Here is an 18,412-nt window from a genome sequence, read left to right as displayed (position 1 = left end):
TTGACTTACTTTAGAAACTGAAATAGAGGTGTCAGGTAGTATTGTGAGAATTGTGTGTTAAGGTGCCCTTGTTTAATTGCCACTGTCTGCCCTTGTTGTTGACCCTGCTGTTGTTTAGATTGCTGTTGCTGAGTTTTATTGTTAGTTGAGGCTCTATGGTCAGGGTTAAGGTATGACTGTACCCCCTCATGAAAAACATGGGGCAAATTCCCTCCTCTTGTTTCCCCTTTCTGCAGAAGTGAGGCTGTATTAACAACCCTAATCCATCCCTCCTTCAACTTCAACAATATTAGTAGCAGTTTTAGACAAATTATTTGAGTAAGGTTTCATAGCTATGATACCTGATATTTTGCTATTGACATCCCCTCCTTGTTGCATTTTTTGTTTTCCTTTATCATTTTCATGCTCATACCTGTTACATTAAGCATTTTGGTAACTCAATTTTATACTTCACCCTGATCAAATTGGTCTCAATTTTACATTAAGCTTTGTTTGTGTAGTGCATTTTCAAGTATAGATAGTAACTTTAGCTAATTCAGTCGTTTTGGCCATAAGTATAGAGAGTAACTCTATTAGCTGGAAATCTATCAAAACGCGGCTGGGTCGACGGAACTCGCGACGGGACGTCGTGGTCACGACGAGCCGTCGTGGACCTCACGACGGGCCACCGTGGACCTCGCGACGGGCCGTCGTAGTTATGAGAGGCCGTCGTGGTCATGACGGGCCGTGGTCATGACGGGCCGTCGTGGTCATGACGGGCCGTCGTGGTTATGACGGGCCGTCGTGGTCATCCGTCGTGGTCATGACGGGCCATCGTGGACTCCGTCGTCCCATACTTGCAAGTTTCTTCTGCTACTTCTCTGATCTTCATGACGAATATGCAAGACGGACCGTCATGGCTACGACGGTCCACGCTTTCCGTTACAGCTGAAATTTCAAATTGATTAATTGTTAAATTTCTTAATTTTGTGTTTTTTCTTGATGGACTGATTTGTTTACTAGAGGAATTGATATTCAAGCAGTTAACGTTGTAATCAATTCTGATTTTCCTAAGAACTCAGAAACGTATTTGCACAGGGTATGTATAACAGATCTTTGATCTTGCTTATTGACTTATGTATTGTTTTTGCTATTTCTTCATTGGTAATTTATTGTTAGTGGCTTTTGTTTGAATTGAGCTAAGGTTTTGTTTCTCTTGACCACTATTCATCTTGCTTGTCTTGTATGGTTGAAGTGTAGTTTTGCTATGTCAGATTTAGTTTCCTTGTTTGATCGTGTGGAACTTATTAACTACACAAGGAAACTAATCTAATTTTCTTTAATTTTTGCTGCTGCTGTAATCTACAATCTGGACTTGTCTCTCTTTAGTTGTTGTTAATGTATTTGGTTTAAATTGAGCTAAGGTCTTGCTTCTTTTGTTTCACTGTTTTTTTGGCATTTGTATAGAACATTGGCATGGTATGGAATCTGCAATATGCAGATTTGTTGTTAATGTTTTCTGTAACTGCTGTTTCTATATATAAATATTTCTGTCAGTAAAGTCTATTTTCTTTCTTATTATATAGAATATCCATGTTATAACAATAACTTTTGACATCCTAGTAGAAGGCGTGCTTCCATAACTACAAACAAATAAACAAATAATTATTAGGAGAATCTAATTGTTTGTGTCTCCTCATTAATTCCTTTTTGCTTTAGTGTTCGTGTTAGTTTGCGTGCATCATGGTTATTGTATAACACCAAATAATTTATATTGTTTCTTATGAAGTTTGAACCCTAATGCTATTATTCATTGTTGTTGAACTCATTTGGAATTCTAGACACCTAAGGTAAGATCATCTACTTTGAACATCAAAAGACAAGTAGGCATCTACTTTGAACATCAAAAGATGCAATCTAATTTTCTGTAACTGCTGGATTTCTTGCCTCTCTATCTTGTTGCAATCTGAACTTCTTCCCTCTTCTATATAACTGCTAATATCTTATTTGTGTAGGGAAATGGAGGTGATCAAATTTGAAGTGGATGATGAAGAGTTTTTGAACTATTGTAAAAGTTTAAATACATATTTGATTTATTGTGTACACATTTAAAATATTGATGTATAAGTATGGGTATGTATACAACACATACTATCTTTTGGTTGTACATGAAATATTTCTCGAAGTTTATTTGAAATATATAGCTTCAATTTAAAGATTAATTAGTTCATTTTGTGTTTTAGGTCACTTGTATGTATGTAAATATATTATATATATTTGCGCTACATGTAGGCTTATAAATGTTGAAGTTACACTTTGTAAGTGTCGCTCTAGGTAGATAAAAAGTTACACTTTGAAAGTGTTGCAATAGATGACCAATAAAAGGCAACACTTTTTATGTGTGACCAATAAATCTGAAAAGGCAACGCTTTTAAGTGTAGTCTAACAAAAAATAGGTGTTGCTAATGCACGTCTTTAAAGCGTGCCCTTATACCTATTTGGCTACGCTTTATAAGTGTAGCCAAAGATGGCAACATGTAAAAAGTGTTGCCTAATGTCAAAGGTTACGCTTCTTTTGGGCAGCCCCTAAAAATTGTTGCTGAATATCCAAAAGTGTAGCCTTTTATCAAAGGCCACACATTTTGCTAGTTTAGGCTACACTTACGCGGTGTTGCTGTAGGCCGAAAATGGTGTAGTGTGTGTGCTGCCCAAGTGCAATGATGGCATGCCAAGACCGTTGTGGTAAGACCGTGTGTGTTGCCCTAGGGATATAATGGCATCTAATGACCGATTGCGTGCGACGGTGGGTGCTGCACAAGGGCGATGATAATATGCCACGCTCGACGTCATTTGTTTATTTGTATAGTCCAATGGAGATGATGGCATGCCACATCAACATCGTGTGACCGTGTTTGCTTTCAAATGGCAATACTGGCATGCCACGCTTGACGTAGTATGACCGTGTGTGATGCGCAAAAGTGATGATAACATGTCACGCCCAATGTCGTTCGTCTGTGTGTGTAGTCCAAGTTCTTGTATGGAATGCAATGCTCGACGTCGTCTGACCGTGTCCTTTCTAAGAGTGATGATGGCATGCCACGTCCAACGTCGTTCGATCACGTGTGTTGACCAAGGGACATGGGGGCATGCCATTGCCGATGTCTTTCAACCGCATGTGCTGTCCAAGGGAAATGATGTCATGCCACGCACGACGTAGTCCGATCGTGTGTGCTGCCCAAGGGCTATAATGGCATGCAACATTCGACATCGTCCGACCGTTTACTTCCTAAGGGCTACGTGGGCATGCCACACCTGACGTAATCCATCAGTATGTTTTGTCAAAGGGCAATGATAATATGCCACGCCAGACGTCAACATACCGTGTATGTTGTCCAAGTGCGATTATGGCATGCCACGCCCAACATTGTTCGACCGTGTGTGCTATCCAAGGAAAATGATAGCATGCCACGCCCGAAGTCATCCGATCGTGTGTTCATTCTAAAGGCGATGATAGCATGCCACGCCCGATGTCTTTCGATATTATATGTTTCTAAGGGCGATGATTCTATGCCACACATGACATCGTCCGATCACGTGTGCTTGATGGCATTCCATGCTCGACGTAGTTCGTTCATGTGTTATGTCCATAAGCAATGATGGCATGCCACGCCCGACTTAATATGATCGTGTTTGCTCTTTAAGAGCAATGATAACATGCCACGCCCGATGTCGTCCGACCGCTTGTGCTACCCAAGCGCGATGATGGGATGAAACGCTCGACATCGTGTGACCTTGAGTGTTGCCCAAGATTCGCGCGGGCATGTCACTCGTGTTTTCTGTCCAAGCTTGATGATGGCCTGCCACGCCCGACGTCGTACGACCGTATATCTTGGCCAAGGGCGAACATGTCATGTCACTCCAAACGTCGTTCGACCACGTGTGCTGCCCAATGGAGATGAAGGCATGCCACGCCTGACGTCATCCGATTGTTTGTGTTACCCAAGGTCCATGTGGGCATTCCATGCCCTACGTCGTCCGATCGTGTGTGCTGTCCAAGGGCGATGATAACAAGCCACGCCCGATGTCGTCCGATTGTGTATGCTTTTCAAGGTTAATGATGACACACCTTGTGTGTTGTCGTCCGACCGTGTGTGCATTCCAAGGGCGATGATGGGATTGTCATGCCCAATTCCGTCCGACTGTGTGTGCTGCCGCAGGGTAATAATGGCATACCACACTAGATGTAGTCCGATCGTGTGTGCTGTCCAAGGGCGATGATGGCACGCCACGCCTGACGTCGTCCAACCGGGTGTGCAAAACTAGGGGAAATGTAAAATTGAACGGGAAAAAAAGCTTTTTATCATAAAATTTATTGTCTAACATTAAAATTAACATTCTCAAATGTATTACCAAGATATTCAAAACATAAATATCCATTTTCTTTTATCAGATTTGTAGCAATAAAGAATTACAATTTTCTTCAAAATATGGTGAACTTCAAAATTGAATGGGTTAAAAGACGTTTTTCAAAAAATCACCGATGAAGACATGCCACACACGACGTTCCCTGACTGTGTGTGCTTTCCAATGGAGAAATGGTATGCCACGCCCGATGTAGTCCAACCGTGTGTGCTTCCTAAAGGCAATGATGGCATCGAATTCCCGATGTTGTCTGACAGTGTGTGCTGCACAAGGGCGACGATGGCATGTCATGTCCGACATCGTCTGTCTTTGTGTGCAGTCAAAAGATGATGATGGCATGCCAAGTCAACGTTGTCCGACTGTTTGTTCTGTTAAAAGGGGAAGATGGAATGCCATGCCCGACGTCGTTCGACTAGTGTGTTGCCTAAGGGCAATGCGATCATGCCACGCCCGATGTCATCCGACCGTGCATGCTCTCCAAGGGCGATGATGGCATGCCACGCCTGACATCGTCTGACCGTGTATATTGTCCAAGGGAAATGATGGCATGCCATACCCAACATCGTCCGTCCGTGTCTGTTACCCTAGGGAATTAATGGCATCTAACGCCTGACGTCATGTGACCATGAGTGTTGCACAAGGGCGATGATGGCATGCCATGCCCGACGTCATCCGTCTGTGTGTGCAGTCCAATGGAGATGATGGCATGCAACATCTACGTCGTCCGACCCTATGTGATGTCCAAAGGCTGTACAGTCATGCCATGCCAGATGTTGTCCAATTGTGTGTGCTACCCAAGAGCGATGATAACATGCCACGCTAGTCGTCGTTGTCCATGTGTGTAGTCCAAGGGCGTATATGGAATGCAACGCCCAATGTCATCCGACTGTGCTTGCTATCCAAGGGCGATGATGGCATGGCACGCCCAACGTGGTCCGATTGTGTGTGTTCCCTAATGGACATGACGGAAGGCCACAATTGATGTCGTCCAACCGCATGTGCGGTCCAAGGGCAATGATGGCATGCAACGCCCGACATAGTCCAATCGTGTGTGCTGTCCAAGGGCAATGATTGCATGGCACACTCAACGACATTCGACTGTGTGCTGCCAAAGGGCCATGCAAGCATGCCACACCCGACGTAATACGATGGTATGTTTTTTCCAATGGTAATTATGACATGCCACGCCCGATGTAAGCCGACGATGTATGCTTTTCAAGGGCGAAGATAGCATTCCATGTCCCGCATCATCCGATCGTGTATGGTGTCCAAGGGCGATGATGGCATGCCACAACCGACATCGTCCGACATTGTCAGGTGCCTAAGGGCGATGATAACATGTAACGCCGGACTTCGTGAGACCGTGTATGCTGCAAAAGGGTGATGATGGCATGCCACGTCCAATGTCGTTCGTCAGTGTGTGTTGTCCAAAGGCGCTAATCGCATTCCACGCCCGACGTCATCCGACTGTGTGTGCTGCCCAAGGTTCATGCGGGCATGCCACGCCGGACGTCAACCGATCGTATGTGTTATCCAAGAGAGATGATAACATGCCACGCCCGACGTCAACCCATCGTGTATGCTTTCCCAGAGAGATGATGGCATACTACGCCCGACATTATCTGACCGTGCTACCTAAGGGCGGTGATGAAATGTTGCGCCAACCTAGTCCAATCGTGTGTGCTGTCCAAGGGCGATATGGCATGAGACGCTCATCGTCGTTAGACCGTCTGTGCTGGCGAAGGACCATGCTGGCATGCCACGCCTAATGTCGTACGACTATGTGCTATCCAAGGGTGAAATGGTGTGCCACGCCGGATATAGTCCAACTGTGTGTGCTTACAAACGGCAATGATGGCATCCAATTCCCAATGTCGTCTGAAACTGTGTGCTGCAAAAGGGTGATAATGGCATGTCACGCCCCACGTCGTCTGTCTTTGTGTGCAGTCCAAACATGATGATGGCATGCCAAGTCAACGTCGTCCGACTGTGTGTTCAGTCAAAAGGGGAAGATGGAATGCCATGCTCGACGTCGTTCGACTGCTGTGTTGCCCAAGGGCAATGCGGGCGTGCCACGCCCGATTTCGTCCGACTGTGCATTCTCTCCAAGGGCGATGATGGCATGCCACGCCCGACATCGTCTAACGGTGTATATTGTCAAAGGGAAATGATGGCATGCCATACCCGACATCGTCCGTCCGTGTCTGTTACCCTAAGGCAATGATGACATCTAATGCCTGACGTCGTCTGACCATGAGTGTTGCACAAGGGCGATGATGGCATGCCACAATCGACGTAATCCATTTGTGTGTCCAGTCCAATGGCTATGATGGCATGCAACGTCGACATCGACCGACCCTGTGTTCCATCCAAAGGCTGTATAGTCATGCCATGCCAGATGTAGTCCAATTATGTGTGCTGCCCAAGAGCGATGATAACATGCCACGCTCGACGTCGTTTGTCCATGTGTGTAATCAAAATGCGTATATGGCATGCAACGCCCAATGTCGTCCGTCTGTGCGTGCTATCCAAAGGCGATGATGGCATGCAATGCCCAACGTGGTCCGATTGTGTGTGCTCCCTAATGGACATGCTGAAAGGCCACACTTGATGTTGTCCTACCGCATGTGCGGTCCAAGGGCGATGATGGCATGCAACGCCCGACATAGTCCAATCGTGTGTGCTGTCCAAGCGCAATGATTGCATGGCACACTCAACGACATTCGACTGTGTGCTGCCGAAGGGCCATGCAGGCATGCCACACCCGACGTAATACGACGGTATGTTTTGTTCAATGGTAATTATGACATGCCTCGCCCGATGTAAGCTGACAATGTATGCTTTCCTAGGGCAAAGATAGCATTCCACGTCCGACATCACCCGATCGTGTATGATTTCCAAGGGCGATGATGGCATGCCACACCCGACATCGTCCGACATTGTGAGGTGCCTAAGGACGATGATAACATGTAACGCCGGACTTCGTCAGGCCGTGTATGCTGCAAAAGGGTGATGATGGCATGCCACGTCCAATGTCGTTCGTCAGTGTGTGTTGTCCAAAGGCGCTAATGGCATGCCACGCCCGACGTCATCCGACTGTGTGTGCTGCCCAAGGTCCATGCGGGCATGCCACGCCGGACATCAACCGATCGTATGTGTTATCCAAGGGAGATGATAACATGCCACGCCCGACTTCAACCTATCGTGTATGCTTTCCCAGAGAGATGATGGCATGCTACGCCCGACATTATCTGATCGTGCTACCTAAGGGCGGTGATGACATGCTGCGCCAACCTAGTCCAATCGTGTGTGCTGTCCAAGGGCGATGATGGCATGAGACGCTCATCGTTGTTAGAACGTCTATGCTGGCGAAGGACCATGCTGGCATGCCACGCCTAATGTCGTATGACTATGTGCTATCCAAGGGCGAAATGGTGTGACACGCCGGATATAGTCCAACTGTGTGTGCTTACAAAGGGCAATGGTGGCATCCAATTCCCAAGGTCGTCTGAAAGTGTGTGCTGCACAAGGGCGATGATGGCATGTCACGCCCCACGTCGTCTGTCTTTGTGTGCAGTCCAAACATGATGATTGCATGTCAAGTCAACGTCGTCCTACTGTGTGTTCTGTCAAAAGGGGAAGATGGAATGCCATGCTCGACGTTGTTCGACTGCTGTGTTGCCCAAGGGCAATGCGGGCGTGCCACGCCCGATTTCGTCCAACTGTGCATTCTCTCCAAGGGCGATGATGGCATGCCACGCCCGACATCGTCTAACCGTGTATATTGTCAAAGGGAAATGATGGCATGCCATACCCGACATCGTCCGTCCGTGTCTGTTACCCTAGGGCAATGATGACATCAAACGCCTGACGTCGTCTGCCATTAGTGTTGCACAAGGGCGATGATGGCATGCCACGATCGACGTAATCCATTTGTGTGTCCACTCAAACAGCGATGATGGCATGCAACGTCGACATCGTTCGACCCTGTGTGCCATCCAAAGGCTGTATAGTCATGCCATGCAAGATGTAGTCCAATTGTGTGTGCTGCCCAAGAGCGATGATAACATGCCACGCTCGACGTCGTTTGTCCATGTGTGTAATCAAAAGGCGTATATGACATGCAACGCCCAATGTCGTCCGTCTGTGCGTGCTATCCAAGGGCGATGATGGCATGCCATGCCCAACGTGGTCTGATTGTGTGTGCTCCCTAATGGACATGCTGAAAGGCCACACTTGATGTTGTCCAACCGTATGTGCGGTCCAAGGGCGATGATGGCATGCCATGCCCGACGTAGTACGATCGTGTGTACTGTCCAAGGGCAATGATTTCATGGCACACTCGACGTCGTTCGACTTTGTGCTGCCCAATGGCCATGCGGGCATGACACACCCAACGTAATCCGATGGTATGTTCTTTACAAGGGCGATGATAATGTGCCACTCCCGACGTCGTCCGATCGTGTATGTTATCCAAGTGTGATGATGGCATGTTACACCCAACGTCGTCCGACCGTGTGTGTTGTCCAAGGGCGATGATGGCATGCAACGCCTAATGTATTCCGGCTGTGTATGCTGTCCAAAGGCGAAGATGGCATGCCATGCCCGACATCGTCCGACTGTGTGTGCTGTCCAAGGTTGATGATGTCAAGCCACGCCCGACGTCGTCTGATCGTGTGTGTTGCCCAAGGGCGATGATCGCATGTCATATCCGACGTCGTCCAATCGTGTGTGCAGCACAGATGTGATAATGGCATGCCAAGACGGACGTGAACCGATCGTTCGTGTTGCCGAAGGGCCATGCAGGCATGCCACGCCCTATGTGGTCCGATCGTGTGTGTTGTCCAAGGGAGATGATAACATGCCACACTCGACATCATTCGATCGTGTATGGTTTCCAAGGGCGATGATATAGTATGCCACTACCGACGTTTTCCGATCGTGTGTACTGCCCAAGGGTGATGATGACATGCCATTCCCCACGTAGTCCGATCGTGTGTGCTATCCAAAGGAGATGATGGCATGCCACACTCGTTGTTGTGCGACCGTGTGTGCTTCCCGAGGACCATGCTGTCATGCCACGCCTAACGTCATCCGACCGTGTATGCTTTCCCAGTGCGATGAAGGCATGCCACATCTGATGTCCGTCGTCATTATCTATTCTCCAATGGCAATGATGGCATGCCACGCCAGACGACGTCCGACTGTATGTGCTATCCAAGGGAAAGATGGCATTCCAAGCCCGATGTAGTAAGACCGTGTGTGCTGCCCAATGGCAATGATGGAATCTAACGCCTGACTTCGTTTGACAGTGTGTGCTGCACAAGGGCGATGACAATATGCCATGAACGATGTCATATGTCCATGTGTGCAGTCCAATGGTGATGATGGCATGCCACGTCGATGTTGTTCGACCGTGTGTGCTTTTAAAAGGCCATACGGACATGGCGCGCTCAACATAGTCCGACATTGTGTGCTTCCCAAGAGTGATGATAACATGCCACGCCCAACGTCATTCGTCCGTGTGTATAGTCCAAGGGCTAATATTGCATGCAACACTTGACATTGTCCGACCGTGTGTGCTGTCCAAGGGCGATGATGGCATGTCATGCCTGACGTGGTCCGAGCGTGTGCTGCCCAAGGGCCATGCAGGCATGCCACACCCGACGTAGTCCGACAGTATGTTTTGTCCAAGGACAATGATACTATGCCACACCCAACGTCGTTTGACTGTTTATTCATTCCAAAGGCGATGATAGCATCACACGCCCGATAAACTCCGGTAGTATATGTTGTCCAAGGGTGATGATTGCATGCCACGCACGAAACATTCCGACCGTGTGTGCTGCCAAAGGGCCAAAATTGCATTCCATGCCCGATGTAGTCCCATCGTGTGTGATCTTGAAGAGCGATGATGGAATGGCACGCCCGACATCGTCTGATCGTGTATGCTCTCTAAGGGCGATGATAACATGCCACGCCTAACGTCGTCCAACCGTGTGTGTTGTCCAAGGGCAATGATGGCATGACACGTCTGATGTCGTTCATCAGTGTGTGTTGTCAAAGGGCGATGATGGCATGCCACGCCTGACATAGTCCATTCATGTGTGCTGCCCAAGTGCAATGATGGCATGATAAGACCGATGTACTCAGACCGTGTGTGCTGCCCAAGGGAGATGATGTCATCTAATGACCGATTTCGTGTGACAGTGGTTGCTACACAAGGGCGATGATAATATGCCACGCTCGACGTCGTCTGATCGTGTGTGCTTTCAAAAGGCCATACGAGCATGCCACACCAGACGTAGTAAGACCATGTATGCTGCGCAAGAGTGATGATAACATGTCACACCCGATGTCGTTCGTCTGTGTGTGTAGTCCAAGGGCGTGTATGGAATGCAACGCTCGACGTCATCTGACCATGTGCATTCCAAGGGCGTTGACGGCATGCCACGTTCGACGTGTTCGATCGCGTGTGCTGACCAAGGGACATGCGGGCATGCCACTGTCGATGTCTTTCAACCGCATGTGCTGTCCAAGGACAATGATCTCATGCCACGCAAGACGTAGTCTTATCGTGTGTGCTGTCCAAGGGCGATGATGGCATGCCACGTTCGACGTCGTCCAACCGTGTACCGCCCAAGGTCTATGAAGGCATGCCACACCCGACGGAATTTAACAGTATGTTTTGTCCAAGGGCAATGATAATATGCCACGCCTGACGTCAACAAACGTGTATGTTGTCCAAGAGTGATGATGCCATGCCACACCAACGTCGTTCGACCGTGTGTGCTATCCAAGGAAAATGATAGCATGCCACGCCCGACGTCATCCGATCGTGTGTTCATTCCAAAGGCGAGGATAGCATGCAACGCCCGACGTCGTCTGATCGTGTATGCTCTCTAAGGGCGATGATAACATGCCACGCCTAACGTCCTCCAACCGTGTGTGTTGTCCAAGGGAGATTATTGCATGACACATCTGATGTCGTTCATCAGTGTGTGTTGTCAAAGGGCGATGATGGCATGGCACGCCCGACATCGTCTGATCGTGTATGCTCTCTAAGGGCGATGATAACATGCCACGCCTAACGTCGTCCAACCGTGTGTGTTGTCCAAGGGCAATGATGGCATGACACGTCTGATGTCGTTCATCAGTGTGTGTTGTCAAAGGGCTATGATGGCATGACACGCCTGGCATAGTCCATTCATGTGTGCTGCCCAAGTGCAATAATGGCATGCCAAGACCGATGTAGTCAGACCGTGTGTGCTGCCCAAGGGAAATGATGGAATCTAATGACCGATTGCGTGTAACATTGGGTGCTGTACAAGGGCGATGATAATATGGCACGCTCAACGTCATTCGTCTTTTTGAATAGTCCAATGGAGATTATGGCATGCCACATCAACGTCTTCTGACCGTGTGTGCTTTCAAATGGCAATTCGGGCATGCCACGCTTGACGTAGTATGATTGTGTGTGATGCGCACGAGTGATGATAACATGTAACGCCCGACGTTGTTTGTTTGTGTCTGTAGTCCATGGGCGTGTTTGAAATCTAACGCTCGACGTCGTCTGACCACGTGGTGTCCACGGGCGATGATGGCATGCCACGTCCGACGTCGTTCGATCGCGTCTGCTGACCAAGGGACATGCGGGCATGCCACTGCCGATGTCTTTCAACCACATGTGCTGTCCAAGGGCAATGATGTCATGCCACGCACGACGTAGTCTGATCATGTGTGCTATCCAAGGGCTATGACGGCATGCAACGTTCGACGTCGTCCGACCGTGTAGTACTTCCCAAGGGCTATGGGGGCATGCCATACCCGACGTAATCCGACATTATGTTTTTTCCAAGGGCAATGATAATATGCCACGCCTGAGTCAACATACCGTGTATGTTGTCTTAGTGCGATGATGCATGCCACGCCCAACATTGTTCGACCGTGTGTGCTATCCAAGGAAAATGATAGCATGCCACGCCCGACGTCATTCGATCGGGTGTTCATACCAAAGGCGATGATAGCATGCCACGCCCGATGTCATCCAATAATATATGTTTCTAACGGCGATGATTCCATGCCACGCACGACATCGTTCGATCGCGTGTGCTGCCCAAGGGCCATGATGGCTTTCCATGCTCGACGTAGTACGATCATGTGTTATGTCCATAAGCGATGATGGCATGCCACGCCCGACGTCATCTAATCGTGTATTCTCTCCAAGGGCAATGATAACATGTCACGCCCGACGTCGTCCGATCGTGTATAGTTTCCAAGGGCGATAATGGCATGCCACGCCAAACGTCATCTAACCGTGTGTGCTGCCCAAGGGCGATGATAGCATGCCACGTCCAACGTCTTCCTATCGTGTATATTTTCCAAGGGCGATGATGGCATGCCACACCAAACGTCATATGACCGTGTGCTCTTCCCAAGGGCGATGATTGCATGCCATGCCTAACGTCGTCCTATCGTGTATACTTTCCAAGGGCGATGATGGCATGCCATGCCAGACGTCGTCTGACCGTGTGTGCTGCCCTTGGGCTCTAATGGCATGCATAGCCTAACGTAGTCCGACTGTGTATGTTGTCCAAGGGCAAAGATGGCATGCAACGCCTGACGTGGTTTGATCGTGTATAATCTTTAAGGGCGATGATAACATGCCACGCCTAACGTCATCCAACTGTGTGTGCTGTCGAAGGGCGATTATGGCATGACATGTCCGATGTCGTTCATCAGTGTGTGTTGTCAAAGGGTGATGATGGCATGACATGCCTGACATAGTCCATTCATGTGTGCTGCCCAAGTGCAATGATGGCATGCCAAGACCGATGTAGTCAGACCGTGTGTGCTACCCAAGGGAAATGATGGCATCTAATGACCGATTACGTGTGACAGTTGGTGCTGCACAATGGCGATGATAATGTGCCACGCTCGACGTCATTCGTCTTTTTGTATAGTCCAATGGAGATGATGGCATGCCGCATCAACGTCGTCTGACCTTGTGTGCTTTCAAATGTCCATACGGGCATGCCACGCTCGAGGGAGTATGACCGTGTGTGATGCGCAAGAGTGATGATAACATGTCACGCCCCACGTCGTTCGTCTGTGTGTGTAGTCCAAGGGCGTGTATGGAATGCAATGCTCGACGTCGTCTGACCGTGTGTTGTCCAAAGGCGCTGATGGCATGCCACGTCCGACGTCGTTCGATCGCGTTTGCTGACCAAGGGACATGCGGGTATCCCACTGCCGATGTCTTTCAACCGCATGTTCTGTCCAAGTTCAATGATGTCATGCCACGCACGACGTAGGCCGATCGTGTGTGCTATCCAAGGGCTATGATGGCATGCAACGTTCGACATCATTCGATCGTGTACATCCCAAGGGCTACGTGGGCATGCCACACCCGACGTAATCCGATAGTATGTTTTGTCCAAGGGCAATGATAATATGCCACGCTAGACGTCAACATTTCGTGTATGTTGTCCAAGTGCGATGATGGCATGCCACGCCCAACATTGTTCGACCGTGTGTGCTATCCAAGGAAAATGATAGCATGCCACGCCCGACGTCATCCGATCGTGTGTTCATTCCAAAGGCGATGATTGCATGACACGCCCGATGTCTTCCGATAATATATGTTTCTAAGGGCGATGATTCCATGCCACGCACGACATCGTCCGATCACGTGTGCTTCCCAAGGTCCATGACGGCATTCCATGCACGACGTACTTCGATCGTGTGTTATGTCCATAAGCGATGATGGCATGCCACACCCGAAAAATTCTGATCGTGTATGCTCTCCTAGAGCAATGATAACATGCCACGCCCGACGTCATCTGATTGTGTATACTTTCCAAGGGCGATGAAGGCATGCCACGCCAAACGTCATCTGACCGTGTGTGCTGCCCAAGGGCGATGATGGCATGCCACGTCCAACGTCGTCCTATCATGAATACTTTCCCAGGGCGATGATGGCATGCCACACAAAACGTCATCTGACCGTGTGTGCTGCCCTAGGGCGATGATGGCATGCAACGCCTAACGTAGTCCGACCGTGTATGTTGTCCAAGGGCAAAGATGGCATGCCACGCCCGACGTCGTTCGACTGTGTATGCTATCCATGAGCGATGATGGCATGCCATTCCCGGCATCATCCGATCGTGTGTATTGCCCAAGGGTGATGATGGCATGTCACAACTAACGTCGTCCGACCGTGTGTGCTGCACAAAGGAGATTATGGCATGCCACGCCAGACGTCATCCGATCGTGTGTGCTGCCCTAGGGCCATGCAGGCATGCAACGCCCTACGTAGTCCGATCGTGTGTGTTGTCCAAGGGAGATGATAACATGCCATACCCGATGTCGTTCGATCGTGTATGCTTTCCAAGGGCGATGATAGCATGCCACACCCGCCATTGTCAGACTGTGTGTGCTGCCCAAAGGCTATGATGACATGCCATTCCTGACGTAGTCCGATCGTATGTGTTGTCCTAGAATGATGATGGCATTCCACGCTCGTTGTTGTCCGACTGTGTGTGCTTCTCGAATACCATGCTGGCATGCCACGCCTAACCTTATCTGACCATGTTTGTTGTCCACGGGAGATAATGGCATGCCACGTCCGATGTCGTTCATCAGTATCTTTTGTCCAAATGCGATGATGGCATGCCACGCCTGAAGTTGTCCGACCGTTTGTGTTGTCCAAGGGCAATATGGCATGCCAAGCCCGACGTAGTAAGACCTTGTGTGCCGCCCAAGGGCAATGATGGATTCAAATGCCCGACGTCATGTGAAATTGTGTGCTGCACAAGGGCGATGATAATATGCCACGCCCGACGTCATCCATCTGTGTGTGGAGTCCAATGTATATGACGGCATGCCACATCGACATCGTCTGACCGTGTGAGCTTTCAAAAGGCCATACGGGCATGCCAGGCTTGACGTAGTCCAACCCTGTAAGCTGCCCAAGAGTGATGAAAACATGTCATGCCTAACGTCATTCGTCTGTGTGTGTAGTCCAAGGGAGTATAAGGCATGAAATGCTCGACGTCGTCCGACCCTGTGTGTTGTCAAAGGGCGATGATGGCATGCCACGACTGACGTCATTTGATCGTGTGTGCTGACAAAGGACATGCAGGCATGCCACTACCGATGTCTTCCGACCGCATGTGCAGTCCAAGGGCGATGATGGCATGCCACGCACGACCTAGTCCGATCATGTGTGCTCTACAAGGGCGATGATGGCATGCCACGCTCGACGTCGTCCAACCGTGTGCTGCCCAAGGGCCAAGCGGGCATGCCATAACCGACGTAGTCCGACAGTATGTTTTGTCCAAGGGCGTGTATGGAATGCAACGCTCGACATCGTCTGACCGTGTGTTGTCCAAGGGCGCTGATGGCATGCCACGTCCGACGTCGTTCCATCGCGTTTGCTGACCAAGGGACATGTGGGCATCCCACTGCCGATGTCTTTCAACAGCATGTGCTGTCCAAGGGCAATGATGTCATGCCACGCACGACGTCGTCCTATCGTGAATACTTTCCAAGGGCGATGATGGCATGCCACACAAAACGTCATCTGACCGTGTGTGCTGCCTAGGGCGATGATGGCATGTAACACGTAACATGGTCCGACCGTGTATGTTGTCCAAGGGCAAAGATGGCATGCCACGCCCGACGTCGTTCGACTGTGTATGCAATCCATGAGCGATGATGTCATGCCATTCCCGGCATCATCCGATCGTGTGTGTTGCCCAAGGGTGATGATGGCATGTCACAAGCGACGTCGTCCGACCGTGTGTGCTGCACAAAGGAGATTATTGCATGCCACGCCAGACGTCATCCGATCGTGTGTGCTGCCGAAGGGCCATGCAGGCATGCAACGCCCTACGTAGTTCGATCGTGTGTGTTGTCCAAGGGAGATGATAACATGCCATACCTGATGTCGTTCGATCGTGTATGCTTTCCAAGGGCTTTGATAGCATGCCACACCCGCCATTGTCAGACTGTGTGTGCTGCCCAAAGGCTATGATTACATGCCATTCCCGACGTAGTCCGATCGTATGTGTTGTCCTAGAATGATGATGGCATTCCACGCTCGTTGTTGTCCGACTGTCTGTGCTTCTCGAGGACCATGCTGGCATGCTACGCCTAACGTCATCTGACCATGTTTGCTGTCCAAGGGCGATAATGGCATGCCACGTCCGATGTCGTTCATCAGTATCTTTTGTCCAAATGCGATGATGGCATGCCACGCCTGAAGTTGTCCGACCGTTTGTGTTGTCCAAGGGCAATATGGTATGCCAAGCCCGACGTAGTAAGACCGTGTGTGCCGCCCAAGGGCAATGGTGGCATCAAATGCCCGACGTCATTTGAAATTGTGTGCTGCACAATGGCGATGATAATTTGCCACGCCCGACGTCATCCATATGTGTGTGCAGTCCAATGTATATGACGGCATGCCCGACATCGTCTGACCGCGTGAGCTTTAAAAAGTCCATACGGGCATGCCAGGCTTGACGTAGTCCATCCCTGTAAGCTGCCCAAGTGTTATGAAAACATGTCATGCCTAACGTCATTCGTCTGTGTGTGTAGTCCAAGGGAGTGTAAGGCATGAAACGCTCGACGTCGTCCGACCCTGTGTGTTGTCAAAGGGCGATGATGGCATGCCACGCCTGACGTCATTTGATCGTGTGTGCTGACAAAGGACATGCAGGCATGCCACTACCGATGTCTCCCGACCGCATGTGCAGTCCAAGGGCGATCATGTCATGCCACGCACGACCTAATCCTATCATGTGTGCTCTATAAGGGCGATGATGGCATGCCACGCTCGACGTCGTCAAACCGTGTGCTGCCCAAGGGCCATGCGGGCATGCCATAGCCGACGTAGTCCGACAGTATGTTTTGTCCAAGGGCGTGTATGGAATGCAACGCTCGACGTCGTCTGACCGTGTGTTGTCCAAGGGCGCTGATGGCATGCCACGTCCGACGTCGTTCGATCGCGTTTGCTGACCAAGGGACATGCGGGACATGCGGGCATCCCCCTGCCGATGTCTTTCAACAGCATGTGCTGTCCAAGGGCAATGATGTCATGACACGCATGACGTAGTCCGATCGTGTGTGCTGTCCAAGGGCAATGATGTCATGCCACGCACGACGTAGTCCGATCGTGTGTACTGTCCAAGGGCTATGATGGCATGCACCATTCGACATCGTCCGATCGTGTACTTCCCAAGGGCTACGTGGTCATGCCACACACGAGGTAATCCGACAGTATGTTTTGTTCAAGGTCAATGATAATATGCCACGCTAGACGTCAACATACCGTGTATGTTGTTTAAGTGCGATGACGGCATGCCACTCCCAACATTGTTCGACCGTGTGTGCTATAAAAGAAAAATGATAGCATGCCACGGCCGACGTCATCCGATCATGTGTTAATTCCAAAGGCGATGATAGCATGACATGCCCGATGTCGTCCGATAATATATGTTTCTAAGGGCGATCACTACACCATTTTCGGCCTACAGCAACACCACGTATGTGTAGCCTAAACTGGCAAAAAGTGTGGCCTTTGATAAAAGGATACACTTTTGGACATTCAGCAACACTTTTTAGGGGCTGCCCAAAAGAAGCGTAACCTTTGACATTAGGCAACACTTTTTAAATGTTGCCATCTTTGGCTACACTTAAAAGCGTTGCCTTTTCAGATTTATTGGTCACACTTAAAAAGTGTTGCCTTTTATTGGTCATCTCATGCAACACTTTCAAAGTGTAACTTTTTATCTACCTAGAGCAACACTTACAAAGTGTAACTTCAACATTTATAAGCCTACAGCACAAATATATATAATATATTTACATACATACAAGTGACCTAAAAAACAAAATGAACTAATTAATCATTAAATTGAAGCTATATATTTCAAATAAACTTCGATAAATATTTCATATACAACCAAAAGATAGTATGTGTTGTGTACATACCCATACTTATACATCA

The 18,412-nt window shown here is 49.2% G+C and overlaps 1 protein-coding gene across 1 annotated transcript in view; it reads left to right on the top strand.

Moving 5' to 3' along the window:
• Positions 1–4,627: 4,627 nt before the first annotated feature.
• The window catches only part of LOC107006150, a 15,280-nt gene continuing 1,495 nt past the window's right edge, over positions 4,628–18,412 (top strand). Inside the window, exon 1 of the mRNA XM_027913767.1 lies at positions 4,628–4,816. Coding sequence (XP_027769568.1) covers positions 4,628–4,816 — 189 coding nt within the window. The remainder of the gene's footprint in view (positions 4,817–18,412) is intronic.

This window comes from Solanum pennellii, chromosome 12 (genome assembly GCF_001406875.1).
Source record: "Solanum pennellii chromosome 12, SPENNV200".
Classification (NCBI taxonomy): Eukaryota; Viridiplantae; Streptophyta; class Magnoliopsida; order Solanales; family Solanaceae; genus Solanum; species Solanum pennellii.
This window is presented reverse-complemented; position numbering and strand designations above follow the sequence as displayed.